Here is a 21,089-nt window from a genome sequence, read left to right on the forward strand (position 1 = left end):
TTTGAATATTATCTAAGCCATTACAAGGCTTTTGTTGGGCAGTGTTATAAAGCTTGGAACTCCACACTACTCCAGACATTCTGAATTGAAAAAGCTTTCTGGATAGGAAGCGAAACATCTTAAAACTTAGAAAAAAAGACCAGTTTTGTTTTTTTAATTTTTGGAGTTCATTTATAGATGTGTTGCCAGATCAGATTTTCTTGATTTAAACATTTAAAGACTGATGCATCTACATTACCCCATAAAAGTCCAACAACAACAGAAAACGTAGTTTAACGTGCACATTTAGCCATTAAATAAGCTAGTCGGAGCCAAATAGCAGCCAGCTGTTGGTGAAAGCAAGCAGGCATCTGTATTTGTTAATCAAAACAACCTGACATTGCTTTCAGAGCACAAGGAGCAACTCCCGACGTTTCCGACATTTAGATAAGGTGCGCCGTTTTAATGAGAAAAAGAAAGGAACATCTGATTATTCAAATTTCCCTGCAAGGTCTTCCGCAAGATGCATAATGCATGTGTTTGCTGGTTAAATTAGATTTCAAACCACGCATTAGTGGTTTACTGAATGCTGCGTGCAATGCGAGTTGTTTGGAAATGTTTCATCACACCTGAATCCCCACATATAGGTGGTGAAGAGGGTGAAAAAATGGTTCAATTCCCATTCTAGTTCAATCAGGTTTAAAAACAGGCAGAAAAAGCTGAAAAGCAGAACAGGGTTTTAACTAAACGATCCGTCAGTGATTAACGGTCAAACAAGGGTTTGATAACTAAAACGAAGAAATGCATAGTGTCACCACATGAAGACGGATTTAAAAATCAAACGTTTGCATCAATAAGAGATTATCTGCATTAGTTTGTTTCTAATTACCTAGGGAGAGGCATTTTCCCTGGATATTCCAACGTGTCATTTAATGCGTGCTTATATTTCACCTGCAGTAAAAACAAAGTTTTTTCTCTCTGCCTGCCATGCCGCATGAATCTGTGAGAGTTTGGCGGATGATTACGGCCCTAAAACTTCTTCAGACGGTGTTTGTTTGCATTATTGATTATTAGAAGAGTCACAATTCCCTGGTGTGCGTTCCGACTTTTAATTAAAAACTCCCACTTTGTGCAGACCTTCCTCTTGTGTGAATATACGTGCTCATTTGTATGCACATCCGTGTGTCTGTAATCACGACTAGGCATTAGAAGTTCGACAAGACCACAAATATTCACGCCGGCTGCAGAGAGCGCGGCCGTAATAATTAATCCACCATTAAAGCTCGTTTTTCTCCTTGTGTCAATTAATTTAGATTAATCCGGGTTGGCCTCTCAAGCTAAATGCACAGGACATATGTTATCATTGTTTAATTGTGAACTAAAATTATTGTTTCAGGCGTTGCTCTCTGATTTTGACTGTTTACAGGAAAAAAAAAAAAGAACTGGTTAAAAATGATTACGCATTTAATCACTGGAATGCAAACACATGCTATCTGAACTAGAGATTAAATACGGAAATATGTGTAAATGAATGTAGCGCATGATCTGGAACGACTTCATGTGTGGCAAAGTGGAGGAAAAAAAAAAAGGTTATTTTGTGCTTAACCCCAAATATTTGGCCTTTCTGAACCCAATGCCAATTTAAAATCTGAGGGGGGAAATATTTTGCTTATTTTGGGCCCTTATCCAGATCCAATTTACTGTAATTATTCCAAAGAGTAGAAATAATCACTTATTTTAATCCTTTAAGTTTTCCTTTCAGCTACTCTTTCACTTAATCTCCAAAGCTTGAAACTCCAAAGCTTTATTGACAATGCTTTTTTGCTTTGCTAATACCATTAAAACTATTGGAAATCTATGTCAAAGTTATGGTAAAAACAAACCTTAAATAATACAAGGTCCACTAAGAGCTAGCATTAGATGGAGGATTGAATTTGCAACTCAATGCTCTACTAATAGACATTAAAATTATTTAACAGGCGGGCCTTTGGTTCTCCACAACCACTATCAATCCATTTCCTTCTGGATAAATTTCACATACACTAGTGCACTCTCACAAACACCCACAGGTGCTGGGTTCCTAAGTGTTCACTTATATACAGAAAGCCCGTAATTAATTAATTTTATTTATTTTTTTCACTTTCTTTTCTCAGGTATCACTTTACACATGTCAGCTTAAATAATAAATATGATTTAGCAATAGCATCAAGGTGTTGTTCTATTGTATCTGTTACACCATGTCCATTGGTTGTGCTGTTCTTTTTACATCTCTCTTTCCAGGTGATGAAGCAGACGGAAGACGTTTTATCATTCTTTCCCTTTTATCTCTTCTTTCACCTCTTTTTTTCTCTTCTTGTTCTTCCTTTACTCTCCTACTTTCCCATTGTAGTGTCCACATAATTTGAAATTCTCCCAGCAGGAATCACAATAAAACCATTTACATGCATAAATCAAGCGGAGCACTATGGTGAAAGCTGTTTAATCCACTTGTGAAAGCAAAATCTGTCGAGCTCTATCTGGCATTGAGACATCAATTCTTATTGCCACATTGCTAGACAGGACACTGGGAGAAAAATAAAATAAAAATAAATAAATAATTTAACAAGGAGTTTACGCAGCTGCTACTTTAAAACATTTTTGAACATGAACAGGAACATAGCTACAGCCAACTCCATGGTTTATTTAACAGATTCGTGATGAGAAGCAAAGAGAACTTTTTTTCTTGTAATGCAATTAGCAGTTTCGCTAAGTCTGGTCGAGTTCAACCCAAGAGTCAGCACAGAGTCTCTAAACGGCGACCCGCTGCCTTTTATCCCAGGCTGCAGGCGGATGACTGAAACGCTGCGCTTTAGGGATAAAATCTGCTTTTCTACCAGTTTTCTGAGTGCTGACCTGAGCTTGATTTTTCTGTGTCGATGTGAACCAACAAGCTGAAAACCGAAGTGGCTCTTCAAAGGTTACAGTGTGTGCAATTATCTTAGAACAACTGGCCTGCTGAAGAGAAGGGGAGGAGTGCAGTGGAGTGTCTCTGTGAGCGATGAAGTAAGCGGGATGGAAAGCTGATAGGGCAGGCTGTACAGACGGACTTCAGCGCTATAAACTTGTTGTTTTGCCCCCAAAACTACCCTGCAGATATTCAGACTTCAGGAAATCATGTAGACATTGCAAAATAAAACGTCTCTCCTTTGTAAAGTCTTAATGTGATGCCATGAAAGTGAACCAGAGGTTAGATTCAGGCCAGTTGCGGTGATTAGAAATTATTCTACCTAATAAAATGATTATCTCTGTGGTGGAGGCTGTATTACCAGCAGGATAAAAGGGAGGCCGCACAACGGACGAGGATTGCTACAGGCTGCAGCATTGTCTACTAAGAAATATTACGGCTAAACGAAAACATTTGAAAGAATCGCCTAGAAAAAGATTTCCAAGAGAAAACCTTGTCCCTAAATAAAATAATCAGACTTATTTCTGCACAGTTGCATCAGACTTGTTGAAGGAACAGACGAGTTGAAGGTTGAAACGTTGGGCCGACCGTGATGCACCGCTTCAAACCAGCATTTCAAGCAGGGGTTGATGCTTTGGGCTGTTTCACACCAACAGGGCCTTGAACCTTGAGCTACATGATCCCAAAGGCTGCAGCTCACCAGCAACAGATTGTCTTAGATAAGAAAAAGAGAAACTAGATTCTCCACAGCAACCTGGATGAAATGCTGAGGTGGGACCTTCAATGAGCTGTGCAGAAATTAGTCTTTGCAACGACTGCAGCAGCCTTCAGGTTCAAGGTGTTAACGACAGAGCTTTTAAAAACATCTCCAGATCCTACTTCTGCTCCTTTTGTGCAAGTCAGGAATACGCATTCATCACGGGTTGTAAGACACAAAAACTGTCAGCGTGTGAATTTGCTACAAGATCTCAGTGAGTCACTCAAAAAACAAACATCCTCGTCATTAAAGGGGACGAAAGGCTCCGTCAACTGGCGCTTCAAAGCAACGCGCCACAGAAGATTGCTGACGGCAACCACTGACATTTCCTGTGTAAATGCTCACTCTGTTTACCTTTTGTTTCTCTGTATTCCCGCCTACACCTCATGCAAGCATTTAGCATCTCCTCACATTTCATTCATAACGCTGCCCACACTTCATTTTCCACCGAGCAGGAACTTCTTTCGGCTTTTCGTGTCGAGCAGCTTTAACTGCCTCCTCCTTAACTACTGCATTTAAAGCCGTTTTAGGTTTTGTTAATGCCTTTAGAGGACGCTTTTGTCCAAAATAAGTTAAGAATTAGAATATAAGAATGCAATAAAGATCAAGGCTGACAATGAGCTACTTAGGAGGAAGACAAGTAGCCTGGTTCAGTCCCAGGTGACGGGGTAGAAACAGCGTGCAGACACTGAGGGAAGTGCAGGAAGCGATCAGGGAGAGGCTCTGTGTGATGGCCAAACCCATGGCCTCACCTTAAAAGTCGCTACCACATATACACCTTCACCTTTTCATCGACCAATCAGTATACGTACACTTTAGTTTGCATTAAAACATTCTTAGTTTAAGTACATGTGTTCTATTTGTAAGCGTGTACATTTAGTTCACTTATAGCCACTTATCCATATTTTCTTTGTGTTTTTGTTACTAATCTTTGTTTCTAACCTTCCATGGTGGCTGGGAGTTTGCCCAGACAAAAGATGGCAGCCAGGGCTCAGATATAAATACAGGGAGGGGAAACTGGACTGTTCCCCCTGCTAGGGCTGGGCGATATGGATTAAAAAATAAATCTCAGATTTTATCATACCAAATCCGATTTAATCAATTTTTTTCCTCCTTTTTGTTTCATAAAAAGAAATTAAAGAAATTATTTTAAAACCTTGATTTTTAGGTCAAGTATTTCGTCAGGGAGTTGACCTGAATTCAAAGTGCAACTAAAAACAAGCTGTGAAACATGCTTGTAAAACAAGATGGCAGCCGTGTCATTATAAACAATGAAAATATAACAAAACATTTGCTGCTAGTGGTATTACACATTGAGCTAAGAACAGGCTTCACTGCACTTCTGAACTTCAAACTAAGTTAAAAAAAAAGTAAATGAAGTACCTCGTATTATGGTAAAAAAAAGTTTCTACTTAACAATATTTTGACAATATATTTGCCTAAACATATATCCAGCATCACATGTTGTTCTCTTCATGGAAACCCAATGAGTGTATTGGCAAAATAAAATCCAGATTTTCCAAAAATGAAATCTTAAAGAATTGTAAATTCGAATAAATCGATTAAATCGATTTATCGCCCAGCCCTACCCCCTGCTATTACTGAAAGGGGATATTTTGAATTTTTCTTTCCTTTTTTGTATTTCACTTAGGGTTTGTATTTAGAGGTTGGTGTGTTTTCATTGTTAGATTAGTTTTTGCCAAACTTAACTGTGCTTTGTTTTGTAATTTGTGATTGACTGGTTTTAATTACCCCTATTGTGTTATTGGTCTGATCAGCCAGTTTATATATACACCTTTGTGTGTCTTTCTTTGGAAGGTCAGTTCTGTTTGGTTGTGCAGTCAGTTTGGGCACAGTCGTGTTTAAGTTAAATTTTGTCTCTTTTTTGTACCTCTTTTATGACTCTGGAACTCACAGTTTTTGTAAGTTTGGCTTTTTGGCTTAATCCCTGGTACTCCTCATGCATTTCACCTCGGTCCCTCACACTCTTTCAGGAGCTGGGTCTTCCAGAGGTCCTTGAAGATGGGCAGGGATGCCCCTGTTCTGGTGCCGCTTGCTGGCTTGTTCCAGGAAAGAGCCTGGTGTAAATACTGCTAGCCTTGACGACAGGAGTTACCGAGTAGTGACAAATATTTGCCTGATCAATCAAACGAACCGGAGCCGCTCATCATCACCTAGGAACCAATTTATCTCTCCTAGACAAATTCCTGAGACAGAGCACGTGTTACGAAATTAAAGAAAGTGAAACACTTTAGGAAACCTGACAGAAAACAGGTATTCAACATAAATATCTAACCCAGCTAATCAGGTTTCACACCCACAGTCAGGTTATTATTACCTTGCTTTCACATCCTTGCTTCACTTTGTGCGTTAGAAATGAACATTTGCACAAAAATATAACAAATGCAAATGCATCATTAAAAAACTCTGTAAAGATCCAAGATTGTTAAACTTTAAGGAAATCTCTTGGCTTTATAGATTTTAAACGAGTTATAGCAATCCCAGCTTCCTGTCAAGGACGTGTTTGGGACGGAGGAAGAAAACATTAAATAAAAAGCCATAATTTTTCACTATAAAACCATAGTGAGTCATTTCTGAACCCCACCAACAAGTTTTTAATGAATTTTACACACAAAAACATCCCTAAAAACACGCATTACTTATGAAGGAGAGTTTAAAAAATTAGCTTCGATCTGGATTACGCCCGACGCTCTGTAGCCATAATTTCTGATAATTTAGTCGCAGTTATACTAAAATTTGAAACTCCTTCAAAATGTGAGAACATGATGGTGAGACAAAAGTTTCACTAACCTTGCCCATAAAGAGCTCCCTCCATAGAGAGCAACATACCTCATTTCTTTACAAAACAACAAAAAAAGAGGCTATTTCAAAGTTGACATTTTATTTTAAAATTTTTATTTTAAGGTTTTAATTCAATGATGACTGAAAGTCCAAGTCTGATTTAAAATCTAACGTTTCATGCATCCATCGTCTATACCTGAGAGGCAGGGTTCACTGTCATTTAAAATTAACAGAAAATCTAAACTGCAGAGTTTCAATTGTTTGCCAATTTTAAATTATAATAAATTGTAATAAAAGTGTTACCTCTCTTACATGGGGCGGTTTTCTGGGTTAGACTTGTTTTTAGGCTGATAGATGCAAGGAGCATAGCGGGGTGATAAATAATGAGGCCAGAAAAGCATCTTGGTATTAGAAAAGGTTCCTGCAGTGGAGCTGCATCTCTGAGCAGAACGCTGTGGTCCAGCCGACCCAAGAAGTGCATAAATAAAGGCCGGTTACGTTAGAAAGTCAACAAGCAGTTACACTTATTGTAGATTTAGCTTTAGACGAGAGTGAAGGTTCACGTAATGAGGTAAATAAACAACAGGAGAACAAAACCCATCACAATTTTAGTAGGTGTATTTCATTTAACTCCAGTCAATACCTTTTAAATTCTAGTCCATATTTTTCCAGCAGTTTTTTCCCTCTGAATTTAATAGAAAACATTGAAGAGACAAGCAGCGGATTTTTTATTTTTACAAGACATGGCTTGAAACAGTTTATAATTACCTGAGGAGTTATCTTGTCTTTGTAGTTTCAAATAAACATGTTGATAATTCAGTTTTATATATTCCAAAACCATCCAGCCTGTAGAGGACTTTATTAGGGGTTTGAAGAGGATCATCAATATTGTGAGCTGACTAAACCCATTTCTGAACTTCCTTTAATTTAGCTCAGTCCATTCTTCAATTTCAAAACATGGTTCAAGCTAAAACATGTTTTATCAACCATTTCAAAAGGGATGGAGAAACTTTTCTCTAACAATCTATAAAGATGTTTTGCACCGCAGTTTGAAACAATTCTTAACACCCACAGTCGAGGCTTTTGTTTTGTTTTACCTCTGTTCCCAAAGATTTATACATCAAAAGTTTACTGCTCAGTTTTCCCCACCTTTATTTGAGTAAAACCTGAAGAAAAAGAAAAAACAAGGGAAGCTGTGATTCATTAAGCAAGTGCACAGCTGATTTATTTGCACTCAAGGGTTGGAGATTTATGTTTGGGTTTAATTGGGATGTAAATTAACGTGTCCTCAGAGCTTGGATTATAGAATTAATGCAGCTGTTTCGAGTCATAAATCAGCTTTAGGAGGGCAAATTAGGAGTTTTATAGATGGTTAATGTTACGTTTGAACAGATAGACTGATGCTTTGAAAACTAAACTATGAGATAACTAAGGCATAAAATCGTAAATAAGATTACAGTAGAAGCAGCAAAAAGATAGAAATGGCAATAATAATTAAACAAGAGATTACATGTACTGTACTCCTATTGAACCTTCATGGTACAGATATGACAGCACGGAGGTTGCAGTCAAATATAAGACACCGACAACAACCACTCTCACCCAGACGAGGATGTTTTCATTGCTTTTTGACAAAATAAGTTGATAGAAATCCCCTAAAGCACTCCACACCAAAGCAATGTGGGAATGGCTGGTGATGCTGTCAAGCAGAAGCGCTACGTTTAAGGTTTCAAGGCATTCAGACCAATATATATATAAAAAAAGTGCACAACATGGATAGCGAAGAGGTTCTCAGGTCAAAGGCTTTGTGAGAAAACGACTAAATGAAGATGCATCTAAAGCACTCCACACCAAACCAATGCAAAAATATGACAACAAAATAGCTTTAAGGATCCACCTGCTTGGTTTTTTTTTCTTTAAAAACACATCAGCAGTATGAAAACATACGAAATACATTCAGGTTTTCAACAATTTTAGGGAGGAGTTAGGAACAAGTGTATTTATGGAAAGCCAAAAGGGTTCATTTAGGTCCTTTATGGATCATTTATCTATATCTAACAAGTTAAAACAGGTAGATACACCACCTATGCAATCAAAAACATTTGCCTTGTGTTTAAACAAGCATGTTAAGTTGATTTGGGGGTTAGCTACCCTTTAAACTAATTTTAGTAACATGGCCTATAGGGCACTTACCTGACTCCGCCAGATAGATTTGCTCCGCATATCCATCTGGAAACCTTCCGTTGAAGTAATTTTGGGAAGGGGCGAAAATACTGGTTAGCTGATTGGCCTATGTTGGTGATAGACGGGCCAAATAAACCAATCAGATTCGTCGTCGCTCGTAACAGAGCGACGACGAAAACACAACCACAAGCCAAGCTACTCTTGCTGCTGCAGGTAAAGGCTCGTTAGCTCAGCAAAGAAATACTCTGTAATTCCGATAAAACTTGCTCGATAGCCACGCTAACGCTAGTTTCATCGGCTGAAACCGCCATGTTCTTTAGACTGAACTGACGCGCTTCCCGTTGCGTCACACCTCAACCCGCCTCAAAGCCAACGCTGATTGGACGTTCGTTTGGTGAACGGCTCCAAATTTTCTTTAACGGAGAGTATCCAGACTGATCTGCGAGTGAAACCTTGAAAGCTCGCGAGATCAGGATGGTCTCACGAGGCTAATAGGGCACAGCTACAGGGCAAAAAGGGAGAGATTTTTAAAAGGTTTCTGATGTTAAAGTCAAGTTATGAGAACCATGTCATGTCTTATGCAAGCTTTATCCTTCCTTGCAAGCAGAAGGTTTTACTTATTTTTTGGCCTTTGCTTCTTTGGACTTCTGTACTCCACCCCGGCCCCAAAAAACAAGGCCTGTATTAACCCAGGATGCATGTGTGCCATCATATCCCCACCTAAAGTGTTGCACTGACGAAACATTTAGCTCCATCCTGCTACAATTAAAAACATAAAATAAAAACAACGTTACTATCTGCAACGACCAACCATTGCGTCCTTACAGCATCTTCACCAAAACAGACGGAAAACTGTAGCATTGCTGAGCAAAGACAAAATGAGGTCTGAATTACCTGGAAACTTTTCCTATTTCTGGGAAAGTCCCAAGACACCAACGTCTTTCTCATTAGTGAAGATGATTGTGATAAACATTGACGCAACTTTGAACTTTCAAGCTGTATTTTCGAATATTTGGAGCCAATCCTAAAAACATCTTTTAATTAAATTATTTAACTCCTTTTTCAGTTAAATCCCATGTTGGGCTTTTATATTTTCTCTTTAGCAGTCTTGGTTGGAACAAACAAAGGAACTACTACAAGGTGATGTTGCTAGAAATAAAGTAGAGCCTTTAACCGCCTGTGGACTCCTGGGTAGGCAGGAGCAGCTGTACGGGTCTCTGCAAAGGAAGAAGCCAGTTAACCTGAGGATGACGCCCAGACAGCACGGATTAAAATAGCCTAAAAAAAAATAAAAAGCTGGGCCAAACCCAGGTCCCCTGAAATGTGGATAAAATACTGGGGGGAAAAAAACAGCTCAAAACTTCTAAGTTCTGAACAAATCTGTTTACATTTGGGTCAGAAAGGCTGAAACGGCGGCTCAAGCTCAGCCATCGGGCAGGAGATAAAAATCTCTTTTATTCACCAATTTTGGGAAAATATCTAATTATTTCAGGCTGCAATTGCACAAAGCATGATTTACCAAGGTTTCTGCAGTAATAGTCACCAAATTCCCATATAAAATGCCAAACACAGGGCTACACAGGGCTCTTAGCATGAGTCAGCCTTAGCATTTTATCTAGCACTCTCTCCATCTTGCTCGCCCTTTCGGTAACTTCCCCCTGTTGCTCCTCTATCCGTCCATCTTTGCCCTCCTGCTTCATGTCGTCCTGTCTCTTTCCTGTCCATCACCCCCTGTTCTCCCTGGCTCGGCATGACATTTTTACCTCGCCGCACACATTCCTTGCTCATTCTGCACACTCAGACAAAAGGTTCACAGCGTGTGCAAATACAGATATGATGATAGACATGCAGGTGCATGGACACGGACTGTACAGAGGATGATAAACAGCGAAAATGTCAAATGTTATTCCCCCCGGAGGAGAACAGCTGGATGTCGACCATCAAACGAGTCGCTTAAGGGTTTTTATAGGGCTCTATTTTAGTCCAACCTATTACGTAAAGGTTCATTTACAGTTATAACACAGGCTGGCAAAGGAAGAGATTGTTGGAGCTTCCTTGTTTGCTACAAAGAAAACCAAATTCACGGATCTCAGACCTCAGATCTCTGCAAGCAGAGTATTTGCTAACAGTGCTTTGATGGCGCACAGCACCGCAAGAGGACCAACAACAAAGAGGTAACCAACTCATAGTAAACACAGGGGAAAAAAAAATCTACTTTTAAATAAATGTGCCAACTTGAAAATGTAATATTTTTTAAAGCATTTTGTGAATGACTATAAGCTTTTAGTAAAGACCTCATTAGAAATGAGAAGCATTTAACATCCTAAGTGGTTAAATTGAAGACATCTTACTTCCATTTCTGGACGGTTCGACTCCTTTAAAAGGCTGCTTGAGATCTAAACATGGACTGAACCTGAGAATCTGGCTTATAAATCACAAAAAGGCCTTTTTATGCTTAATGTTAAATATTCAGATGCATACGGACAGAGCCTTTTGTCAGTCCTCTGTGTTCATTTCATGCAAATTTCAGTCTGTCAGCTGGGAGCCTGCAGATTTGCATCAAAAGGAGAAACACCCTACCATACCACGAGTAATCATGGGGGCCAATGTGGCGCAGTAAAGCTGTCGTATGATCAGCAAAAGGAAAAAAGAAGACGATGACGACGTCAAAAACGGTTCGACTTCTCCATCCAGGTTCCACAAAGTAATTAAAGCACCTTTTATGTCTCTGAGAATGTACGTAACTTTGCCACATTTACTCGTCTGAAACGTTCCTCTAAATTTGGAAGCTAGCTCAGTACCGCCCTCTAGCGGCTAAACGGCCCAACAACCCTGCAAAATGTAACGCTTTGAAAGCAGGGCTACACAATAGCGTAAGAAAATCTTTCGTTGGAGATATCGGCGTTTAATATTGAGATCCATTGGGCATGATATTATAATACTTGGGATATGTCACCTGACAATTACTGCACTCCTAACAGGCCTTTACGATATGAATATTTCACTGATACGGTGATGGCGATATAGTAGCAAAAATCTTGTGCAGCCATATTTTAATATAAGAGGGCAGAGACAGTGAAAAGCGGTCCTGTTTACATGCCTTAAGGGCGCATAAATGGCCCATTAAGATCACTCAGAGGGTCGTAAGCTTAACATGAAGAGGTGGCCCAAACGGTCTGTACGGTTTTATGTTTGAGTCGTTACTAGACGATACAAACATGTCCCCAACAATGCCAGCATGTCAGTCTCAACGTCTAAATGGCTGCAAAACCCTCTGGGGAGATTACTCAAAGCTTAAAAAAGATGAAACATAAGGGCTCCTCTGTTCCGTGTTTGTTTTTTCATGTTTAACATAACTTTTTTTTTTCAGTCCTCTTTCAAACAACCCGTCTACCTTGCCCAAAAATGCACATCGCCATCTTGAAGACAATTTTTGTCCTCAGGTGTAGATGGGACAAGGGAATGGTGATTTTCACAATGTGAGGATCTCAAACCAGCTACACCTAACATCCCAGCAATGAATATTATAACCCCATGATGTCAAAAGGAAGAAAACTACAATGAAACGGGACAAAACAAGTCTGGGTAGCTTCATGGGGGTAGGGTTAGGGTCTCTTAAAATCCTTTTAACGAGACCCTTTTCAAAAAGTATGTTAGATAAGCTAGCGATACATATCTAGTGTTCCCTCTGCTCAGAATGCAACACAAAATAATGTAGTTTTACCTTTACAGACAAGCAGGAAACAACCGACCAATGTCATACCATTAAGTATCAAAATCCTCTATACCTCCATAAAAGGCCTACCATAACTACCCGGCATTCCCTTAAGAGTCGACAACATGCAGATAAAAGCGCAAAACCCCACACAGCACAGCTGCCAGTGCATCAACGAGCAAAAACACGGAGTCGACTTTCCTACCTTGACCCCTCGCACTCTGAACTCCGCCAGGGCTCGGCTCATCTTGGAGGCGGCCGTGTTCAGGTCCTTTCCGCTGGCGATCACTTTCACGAGCAGCGAGTCATAGTGAGGCGAGATGATGGCGCCCTGGAAGGCTGAAGCGCTGTCCAGACGGATACCCATGCCTTCGCCACTCCTAAAGACCTGTCAGACAAGACAACATGGCAGAAATTGATTGCAGTGTCACTCAGACACGACTTATATACACACACAAACTGAATGTACACACATATACATATAAATCGTAGATAAACTATATCGATAACCTCTCATTTCTGACATTCTATGTGCCTATATCTAACCATCTATGAGACTGACGCGTCCTGTTTAGGTGACCCAGTGACTTCAACTGAGCGTAATCCGAACAAAACAACGTAGCATTTCTGCACATTTGTCACAGTTTTAAAGAGATCAAATATATTCCCACTTCCGATATCTGAAACATCTGTGTAAAATATTCATATATTACTCTGAGTAAGAAGTTTCAGAGATTTGGTCATAAATCATCTGTGATTTTTTTCTTACTGGGGTCTCTGCTTCACACAGCTGGGCACTTTGCATGCAAACGAGTGTATTTTGTAAGATTGACATTTTCTGCTGGGCTGGCATCTCTTTTCAATGCCTAAACAAAGGTTCTGTGGAGAAAAGTTGTTTTAAAAGAGCTCAAAGGGGATATTCTAAAAAAGGATCTTTTTGTGGTTCATATTAAGATTTCACATACTAAGGGTCTTAGGAATTATAGGGTAGCATCTCTGCATCCTTATAGAATTTCCTACATGTTTCTGGCTCCCCCCATGAAACGTTTAACACAAGTTAATGATTGAATAGAAAGTGTAAAAAAAAAAATGCATAATTGTTTTAGGAGAATTTTAGCCCATCTTAGGAAATCCTTCCAGTAAAAACTAAGCCATTAATGTTGACAGTATCTCTCCCCTACACCATAGCATTTGTATTTAGGTGTTTTTGTTGGTATTTCAGAGATCGTCTGGACTGGGGCCTTTTAAAAAAAAAAACAGCAATTGCCATTAAAAATGTCTCATCTAGTTTTGAAAATGTTCTTTATGCTGCTCGCTGCAGGGGTTGCCAAAGTATTTTTGCGTCGGCCTTGATTTATTCGGGGTGTCTTTCTTGATCCCACACAAGTGTTATCCAGGCTTTGGGACCTGCGCTATAAAGATAGAATGTGCAGCAACTGTAATTTAGATTAGGTAATAAATTAGCTAGACAACTGACGTGGCTGAGAGACTGTATTGGCTGCTGCAGCTGCAGACTTGTCTGACGTATGACCTGCTGTGTCCAAACAGGGCAAGCCTGATTTAAAAGGTAGATAGTGATGCTTCTAGACCTGACCAGTCACATCAGACTAAACCTTACACAATTCGTACAATTTGGTTTAGAGGCACCACTATTTTTTATTTATTTATTTTTTTACACAATACAAATGCCAGAAGCTCATAAGTGAAGTTTTAGACGTTTCTTCTTCTTCATATTGATGTGCAGAGACTGACAGGTAAGAAAAGCTAAACTAGTGGATTTGATGCCTAAACCTAATACCTGCAGTTTATCCCCTCCCTAGAAGGCTAACCCCAACTGAGCTCAGTTGATTTAATACAACTTCTTTAACTTCCTGTTGGGGCCGACTTCTGGCATATATAGTAAAAATGATGGTACCCTGTCACGCCAGTCTGGTGCTCCATTAGTTCCACTTCACTTATACAAACTGTTTTATACTATAGTAAAAAGATCTTTAAATGCAAGTAAAATAAAGAAATGTATCTGCCAATCCCAAAAAAGTAACATTTTGGAAACGTGTGGCTAATTTCCATGTAATAATGCGTCGAGTTTGTCCCAACACTGCTCAGATAGTGTTAACTTCTTGAGGGGACTGTAATGTGTGCACTGCAGGAATGCAAACATCACATCTCTTGTAATCAAACTCCATTTAGAGGACAACGGCTGCCAGAAATATGAGCAGGGAAATTAGCAAAAGGCAAAAAAATAAATAAATAAATTGCAGGAGAGGACCGAGGAACAGGAAGGGGTGAAAAAGTAGCTGCATCACGCCACTTGGCATGAGAGCAGAGATGAAGCAGAGAAATGAGGAGTGCCCAACACTTCGACATATGGAGGCCCTGGAGGGCTGAGAGCGAAAGACGAGTAGAAATTGTAATTATAACAATGTTGTGCCACGCTGATGATATGCTGGAAATATCTTCACACTATAGGAGCTGCCGAGCATTATGATGAGCAGCGTTTGTTATGAGCTCTGTTTTCTATTAAACATCCTCCAACTCTCTCACATGGACTCAAAATTAACTGGAAAGACTTCAAATTAAATTGATGTTTTTTTTAACCCTCTGTTCCATCATCCTATTTTCTTTCTTAGGGTAAAACTTGCAGCTCAGTGACTGCTCTGCAAAAGCTGTGACACGGCGACAAAAAGGATCTCACTGGGCAGCTGACAGAAACAACCCACTCTACCCACACCGAGACATGCCAATAAAAATACGCCCTTGGCACAGAGCTTGGCATGCACCGAACCCGACTAGGAAGAAACACCCACGCCTCCAAATTACACGTACAACGCTGTATGCTGAGGAGCTGTGAGCTTTTCAGGTTACAACTAAAATGCAAACAGAAGCAGTGGCAATGTTTGCTCTTGTCACTCATTTCAGGTTTGCATTGTTAAACACGAACAATTGCAGTTTAATTTTAATCTGCCGCTTTGTGAAGGTGAGAGAACTCGGCGTCTGGATTTGGGTTTCCAAACAAAACATAAGTGCTTACACAAATAGAATGACAGGTTTTTAATTCCCCCCCCAAACAATTACAAACTGTCGCAACAGCCTATACAGGTGGTATGAAGGAGACGTTTTCACTAGCAGGTGAAATAAAACTGATAAAGTAGAAATTAATTTTAATTTTACCAACAGGAGGAAGATTCTCAGCAATCATAACGAGACAGGAAATACAGGACTATATATATATATATATATATATATATATATATATATATATATATATATATATATATATATATATATATATATATATATATATATATATATATATATATATATATATAATAGACGTAAAGCATTACATAAACCCCAGATTTTCGTTCTTCAAATGCAAATATAAAACACTTTTAAAATGGTAATATTACCAGTCTAATTACCATCTGTATCTCAGGCTCAGTGTCCTTTACCTTCACACTTGTCTTTACTATCCACTGCTTACCTGTCCTCTCTCCTCATTAGGTGTGTGCCTGGCGTTAGCAGGCCATAAAGCAGACTGCCCTCTGCCCGGCCCTTTAACACTGCAGGCTAAACAGAAACACCGGACCAAAGCAGCTGTTAGAGCTGACTGCAGTGTTAGAGAGACAGAGTGGCCCCGACTGCAGACCAGGATTTCTGCTCCTGTGTCTTTTCAACGCCAAACTGCAACATCCCCAGGGGGGTGAAAGGGAGGACAACATTAAACTTTGCTTACAGTGAAACTGATGCAGCTCTTTGGCTCATTCACCGTTTACCCTTCAAACGTGTTTGCCAGCTCCACAGGCGAGTGTCGGAAGAAAGGGTTGAGATGGCCAATGAGGTGTTTGACAAATACTTTTATCTGGCGCTTCAGAAACGACTGGAATCGTCGTTAATTAGCTTTAAGGCAATTCTGGGTTTTCTGAAAGCAGCAAGGAGCTGCTGCTCAACTATGTTTAACTTTCAAAGGGGATGTGTCAGCTCCTTAGAGTTGTTATAAGGCAGATTCATACCTGCAGTGGGGAACTAGCTCCACAGAGTGATTTTGATTTAACAAATTAGCTTTTATGTCCAAATGAAAAGCTAAATTACTTAAACATGAGAAGTGAACCGCTGAGCAACAGTCAAGTACTTTTCCTTTTTAGCCAAGGAAACTGTGTGGTCTAAGCCTGGTTTATGCTCTACACATCTGCGAGGTCATATTACGTAATTTTGGCTACCACACCCCTCCGTGCCGCCAAAAGTTTCTGCTCTGCACACCAAGGGAAATAACTACACGGACATTCCCATGTTCAAAACCATGGCAGACAAACAAGAGCTCCTTCTGGCAAAGGTTCATAAATATAGACATCTTTATGATGCAAGAAGATCACAGTGATCAAATTGTCAACAATTCCTGGAGAGAAATCACTCTTAGAAGAAAGTAAGAGGCTTAGATATTGGAAACAACTGTGTTTTATTTCTATAGCTGCGTCTCAATTCGCAGACTGCGTCCTTCGAAGGACCCAGCCTACACAGCCTTAGGAGGACCCAGCCTTCGGAGGATCCTCAACCATTGGTAAATGGGACGGTCTAGCCTTTGGAGCACTTCCTGGTTGCGACTCGACGTCATCACGTCTACCCCAAGCCCGGGAAAAACAGCGCCAGACGACAATAAAATGGATATGGAAATTTTTATTTTATTTTTTTTATTTACTTGTTATTGGAGGAGGAGAGTCGGTTTAGACGGCTTCGGCGGCAGTAAAACCGGCGACAAATTTTTCTCAGGCTGGGAGAGCGCAGTGGAGAGGTAACATTTACCTGCTATTATTTTCACCCAGGGGCCTGCTACTGATAATATACCAGTTATTAAACAAACGCTTGTCAGCAGATTGACGAATATGTTTAAATATACAATTTTCCATTTATTTGTAAGACTTGATATAAGCTTATGTTTGTAACTTTAGTAATTTGAATTGAAGAGTTAAATGTGTACAAACCCTGTAAATAACTGACTTAAATCACTACTTTCACTATCATTAAAAAAGTGCGCAAAGCACCTCGGGAAATCTTATGGCAGGCGAGGCCACTAAGGATGGTAGCGGTGCATCCTCAGAATTCGGGGAAAAGGAGGACGCATTTGAAGGCTGCATTTTAAGCATCCTCAGAATTTTTGCCAAATGGGACAGCCTCCACGCATCGTTGTGACGTCACTGGCCTTAAAATGCGTCCTTCGAAGGACGCAGCCTGCGAATTGAGACGCAGTTATTGTCTGGTGGTTTGTAGTACGCTTAGCATAGGAATAAAAAGGAACCTGTATGCCGTCCCTGGATGAAGAGTTGCCAGCTGCAGTCCATTTCCTGGATGAGTATGAGCAATGTGGCTCTTTGCTTGTGCACCTTTTTAGGCCTGGGTGATGAACCGAAAATTTACAGACAGTAACAGACGTCATTTTGTCCATGTAATTAATTTTTATAGGTAAAGGTAGACTATGCTCTTGTCCCTGTGTGTGCAGTCTGTATTCACGTGACTCCACCACATCCAGCGTGAAACAAGAAGCGAAGGAGACGAGGATGTTGAGCAAAATAAAGGAAATTTAAAATGTTGAAGCTGCGGCTACAGTAGACACGTTGGAGGAGGGAGAGGAGCAGCTATTAAGTCAATTTTAATGTCAATGTATCGCTATCGAGGTGAACTGCCCAATATATCACAATATTGATTTTAGGCCATATCGCCCAGCCCTACACATTTTTTCCTTCCACTAAACCTTACATAAATACGGTTGGATACAGCCGTCTGAAGAGACAGCTTCGTTCATGACTTATCCCCTTTATGGATCTGATGGAAAACTCAAACCAGCAATCTCCCCCATGATTGTTTGGACGAGAACGTAACCTTTCTACTTCAAAATCCCCTTTATCAAAAATAAAAAATAATGTCTTGGTTATAGTGTTCACTTTTGCAAAAATATGAATTTTGTTTTTTAATTCAAGCTTTAATCCATAAAGTTATCAGAAATAAAATCCAAATCATGGAGTGGAATAAATCGATACAACTTTTACCTTTTGAATTGTTTTAGTTTGTGCTGATATTCTAATTAATTTGATGCATCTTCAACAAACAAACACCCTAAAAGACCTGATATTAAACATATACAGCTCGTATCTGCAAAGAAAGCAACCGATTCACAACAACTGCACTTTATGAGTATGCAAACTAACAAACCCAGAGACGAGCAGCAATAAAAACACGCCTTTGCAACAAAAATAAACATTTATATTCAGCGAGCAAAACGGCAGGATCCACCAAGACGAGGGCCAACATTGTTTGAGAGAATCCTTAAAGTGAAGACAGTGCTGTTGTGCTCATGTCAGGAGGCTAATGAAATGTGCAGCAAGACAGATGTTTGGCTGTTGCACTTGGCTGAGCAAACATATAAATGGGATATGAAGTTAGACAAGAATTCACAACAATAAACAGTGGATACTTGCTTACTGGAACCACACAGATGGGATTTGTTTTACAGGAAAGCATTACAAAAAATGAGCAGAAAGTATCCCCCAATGGATCACAGGAGAATTTTATTAATGTTCTCTCAATTAGATGTTTGTGCTTATGAAAGACAATGTTGTAGCATTTCCACAATGCTAATAACGAACAGGGGGCTCATATCTGCATGCGTGTGTGAATATATATATTTATCAACGTGTGGATGCTGTGGGGCATACAAACACGAAAATGGTGCCACAGTGAATCCACAATACTTTAATTTTTTCCTTAGACTCGCTGTGAGGCAGCGCTGCTAAAGATCCCTCAGCCAGAAATAGAAGAGCTACTGTACAGACAGAACTGAAGGGAAAGTCAAGTACCGCGTTAATAATTCAAGTCAAGGTGATGGCTTCTTTCAGCCCTGGGCACTGTCAAACAAGAAAAATCACACTTTTCTTCTCTTACACTCCCAACATGTCATTGCTTCTGTCTTACCTCTTTCTTCATAGACTCCAGAGAGTCAGAGGCACAAATAATTTAAGTGGTGTGGTGGTTTGGCACACATACTGATATGGCTCTACGCAGTCGAGCACTCAGACTCACCGGAGCTCGGATCTTTGTCATGTCTCGCTTTGTTTCGATGGCTGCCTCTAACCAGTAAATACGAACTTTGTAGCTTAGCATTCAAGCCGCCTAATAATCTCTCCACATGGCAGCAGTTTTCCCAGCCATAAACATCCCCTCTCTTGCCCGTGGTTCACCGTTTACAGCACATTCTCTACATTTCCTTCCCGTTTCCTGCATGGCAGTCTACAAGCCCCCATCCGTTCCCTGAATGCTTCCAATATATCAATCAAACTCCTCGGTCCCTCTGCAGCACAGGCCTACAGTATATTTCACTGACTTCCAATGAGCAAAAAATGTTGCTCCATCACAGGGTACACACTACAAATCCCTCACTGCTACTGCAGTCTTTAAAAAGCAAGAGCCAAATATATAACAGCTGTGGATTCTGGGTGGATTTCAGTGGACTGGGTGAGAGTGTCAGCAGAGTGAAATGATAAATCTGAACAAAAAGAAAAAGGTGGAAGATTGACACCCATATCATCAAAATACTGGCCTACGAGTGGAAAATGGCAAAACTTTTTTTCACCATTCGCTATTATGTGAAAAGAATTTCCAGAAGTTAAAAAGGGAAAAACTATTGTGGGAGAAAATAGCTATATTGTTATTTATAATGAGTAAAAACTGAGCTTCCCAACAATCTTTAAGCAGCAAGCTAGCTAATAAGGTATACATCTTGTGCTTAATTAAAGCTATTGTTAAAGAAATGTGAATGTAATCATTTCCTTTATATCAAGCTACAGGCATTCGGTTTGTTTTAAGAGTTTGCTTTCAGGAAGGTTCTGTTTTTAAACCTTTGATAAAATGGTTTTCCCAGATAAGGAATGTCTCCTTTATCCAACTGCGCATGAAGCTGGTAATTTGATCATCACTCACAATGAAACTTGCTCCCTTCTTTGTTTCCCCCCCATGTTGTAAACTCAAAACTGATTAAATCCTCCTGAACACCCATGTGATGTGTGACAATAAAGACAAGGGGACAGAGGCAGCCCGGGGCAGTCGAACTCAAGCTTGTGAAAGAACAAGTCTCATGCTCCTGGTTCTTCTGCCCTCTTTCTAATGGAAGAGTCTAAACTTGTGTTTGTGTTGGTTTTCTTTCCAGAATAAAGGGGTTATTTAACTTAACTCTATCAGCTATAGTTGGTAAATTTGTTCAGAAACACTGTTATACTGGGTCAAATGGTCCTCCCATCCTGAAATTAGTCAATACATTATGCATCCAGAAAAGCCAAAAGAGGTTAAAAAACGGATCTCTGTGGGACCTGCAGGCCTGTACAAATACAAAACTTTGCATTGGTCAAAGTTTTGCTCCTGCTCTCACCCTCTGTCCATCAGGTTCTGGGGGTATCACCTTATCTATTGGTCGTCCCACATGCCAATCATTGTGACGCGCTCACGTAACGCCAGTGTGCGTGCCCGTTCCTCGTTAATTTCCACTTGCTAGCTGCACATGGACACTTTTAGCGTTTATGTATTTGGTTAGCTTAGCCGTTAGCTTTGGTATTAGCCATCAATTGTAGCTCTGCTGCTCTCACCGTATACTTTGAACATGGCAGAGTCGTAAGAAGCAAACGGTGTACAAGTTTATGAGAAGAGGAAGGCCTCAGAAGAAATAA

General features: G+C 39.9%; 1 protein-coding gene across 3 annotated transcripts in view; it reads right to left on the reverse strand.

The window, feature by feature from the left end:
- The window catches only part of pcxb (pyruvate carboxylase b), a 429,275-nt gene that overhangs the window by 215,405 nt on the left and 192,781 nt on the right, over window positions 1-21,089 (reverse strand). For all 3 annotated transcript variants that reach the window (XM_036146585.1, XM_036146583.1, XM_036146584.1), the window contains one exon: window positions 12,587-12,769. In XM_036146585.1, the coding sequence (XP_036002478.1) occupies window positions 12,587-12,769 (183 nt within the window). The remainder of the gene's footprint in view (window positions 1-12,586; window positions 12,770-21,089) is intronic.

This window comes from Fundulus heteroclitus, chromosome 14 (assembly GCF_011125445.2).
Source record: "Fundulus heteroclitus isolate FHET01 chromosome 14, MU-UCD_Fhet_4.1, whole genome shotgun sequence".
In the NCBI taxonomy this organism is placed as follows: Eukaryota; Metazoa; Chordata; class Actinopteri; order Cyprinodontiformes; family Fundulidae; genus Fundulus; species Fundulus heteroclitus.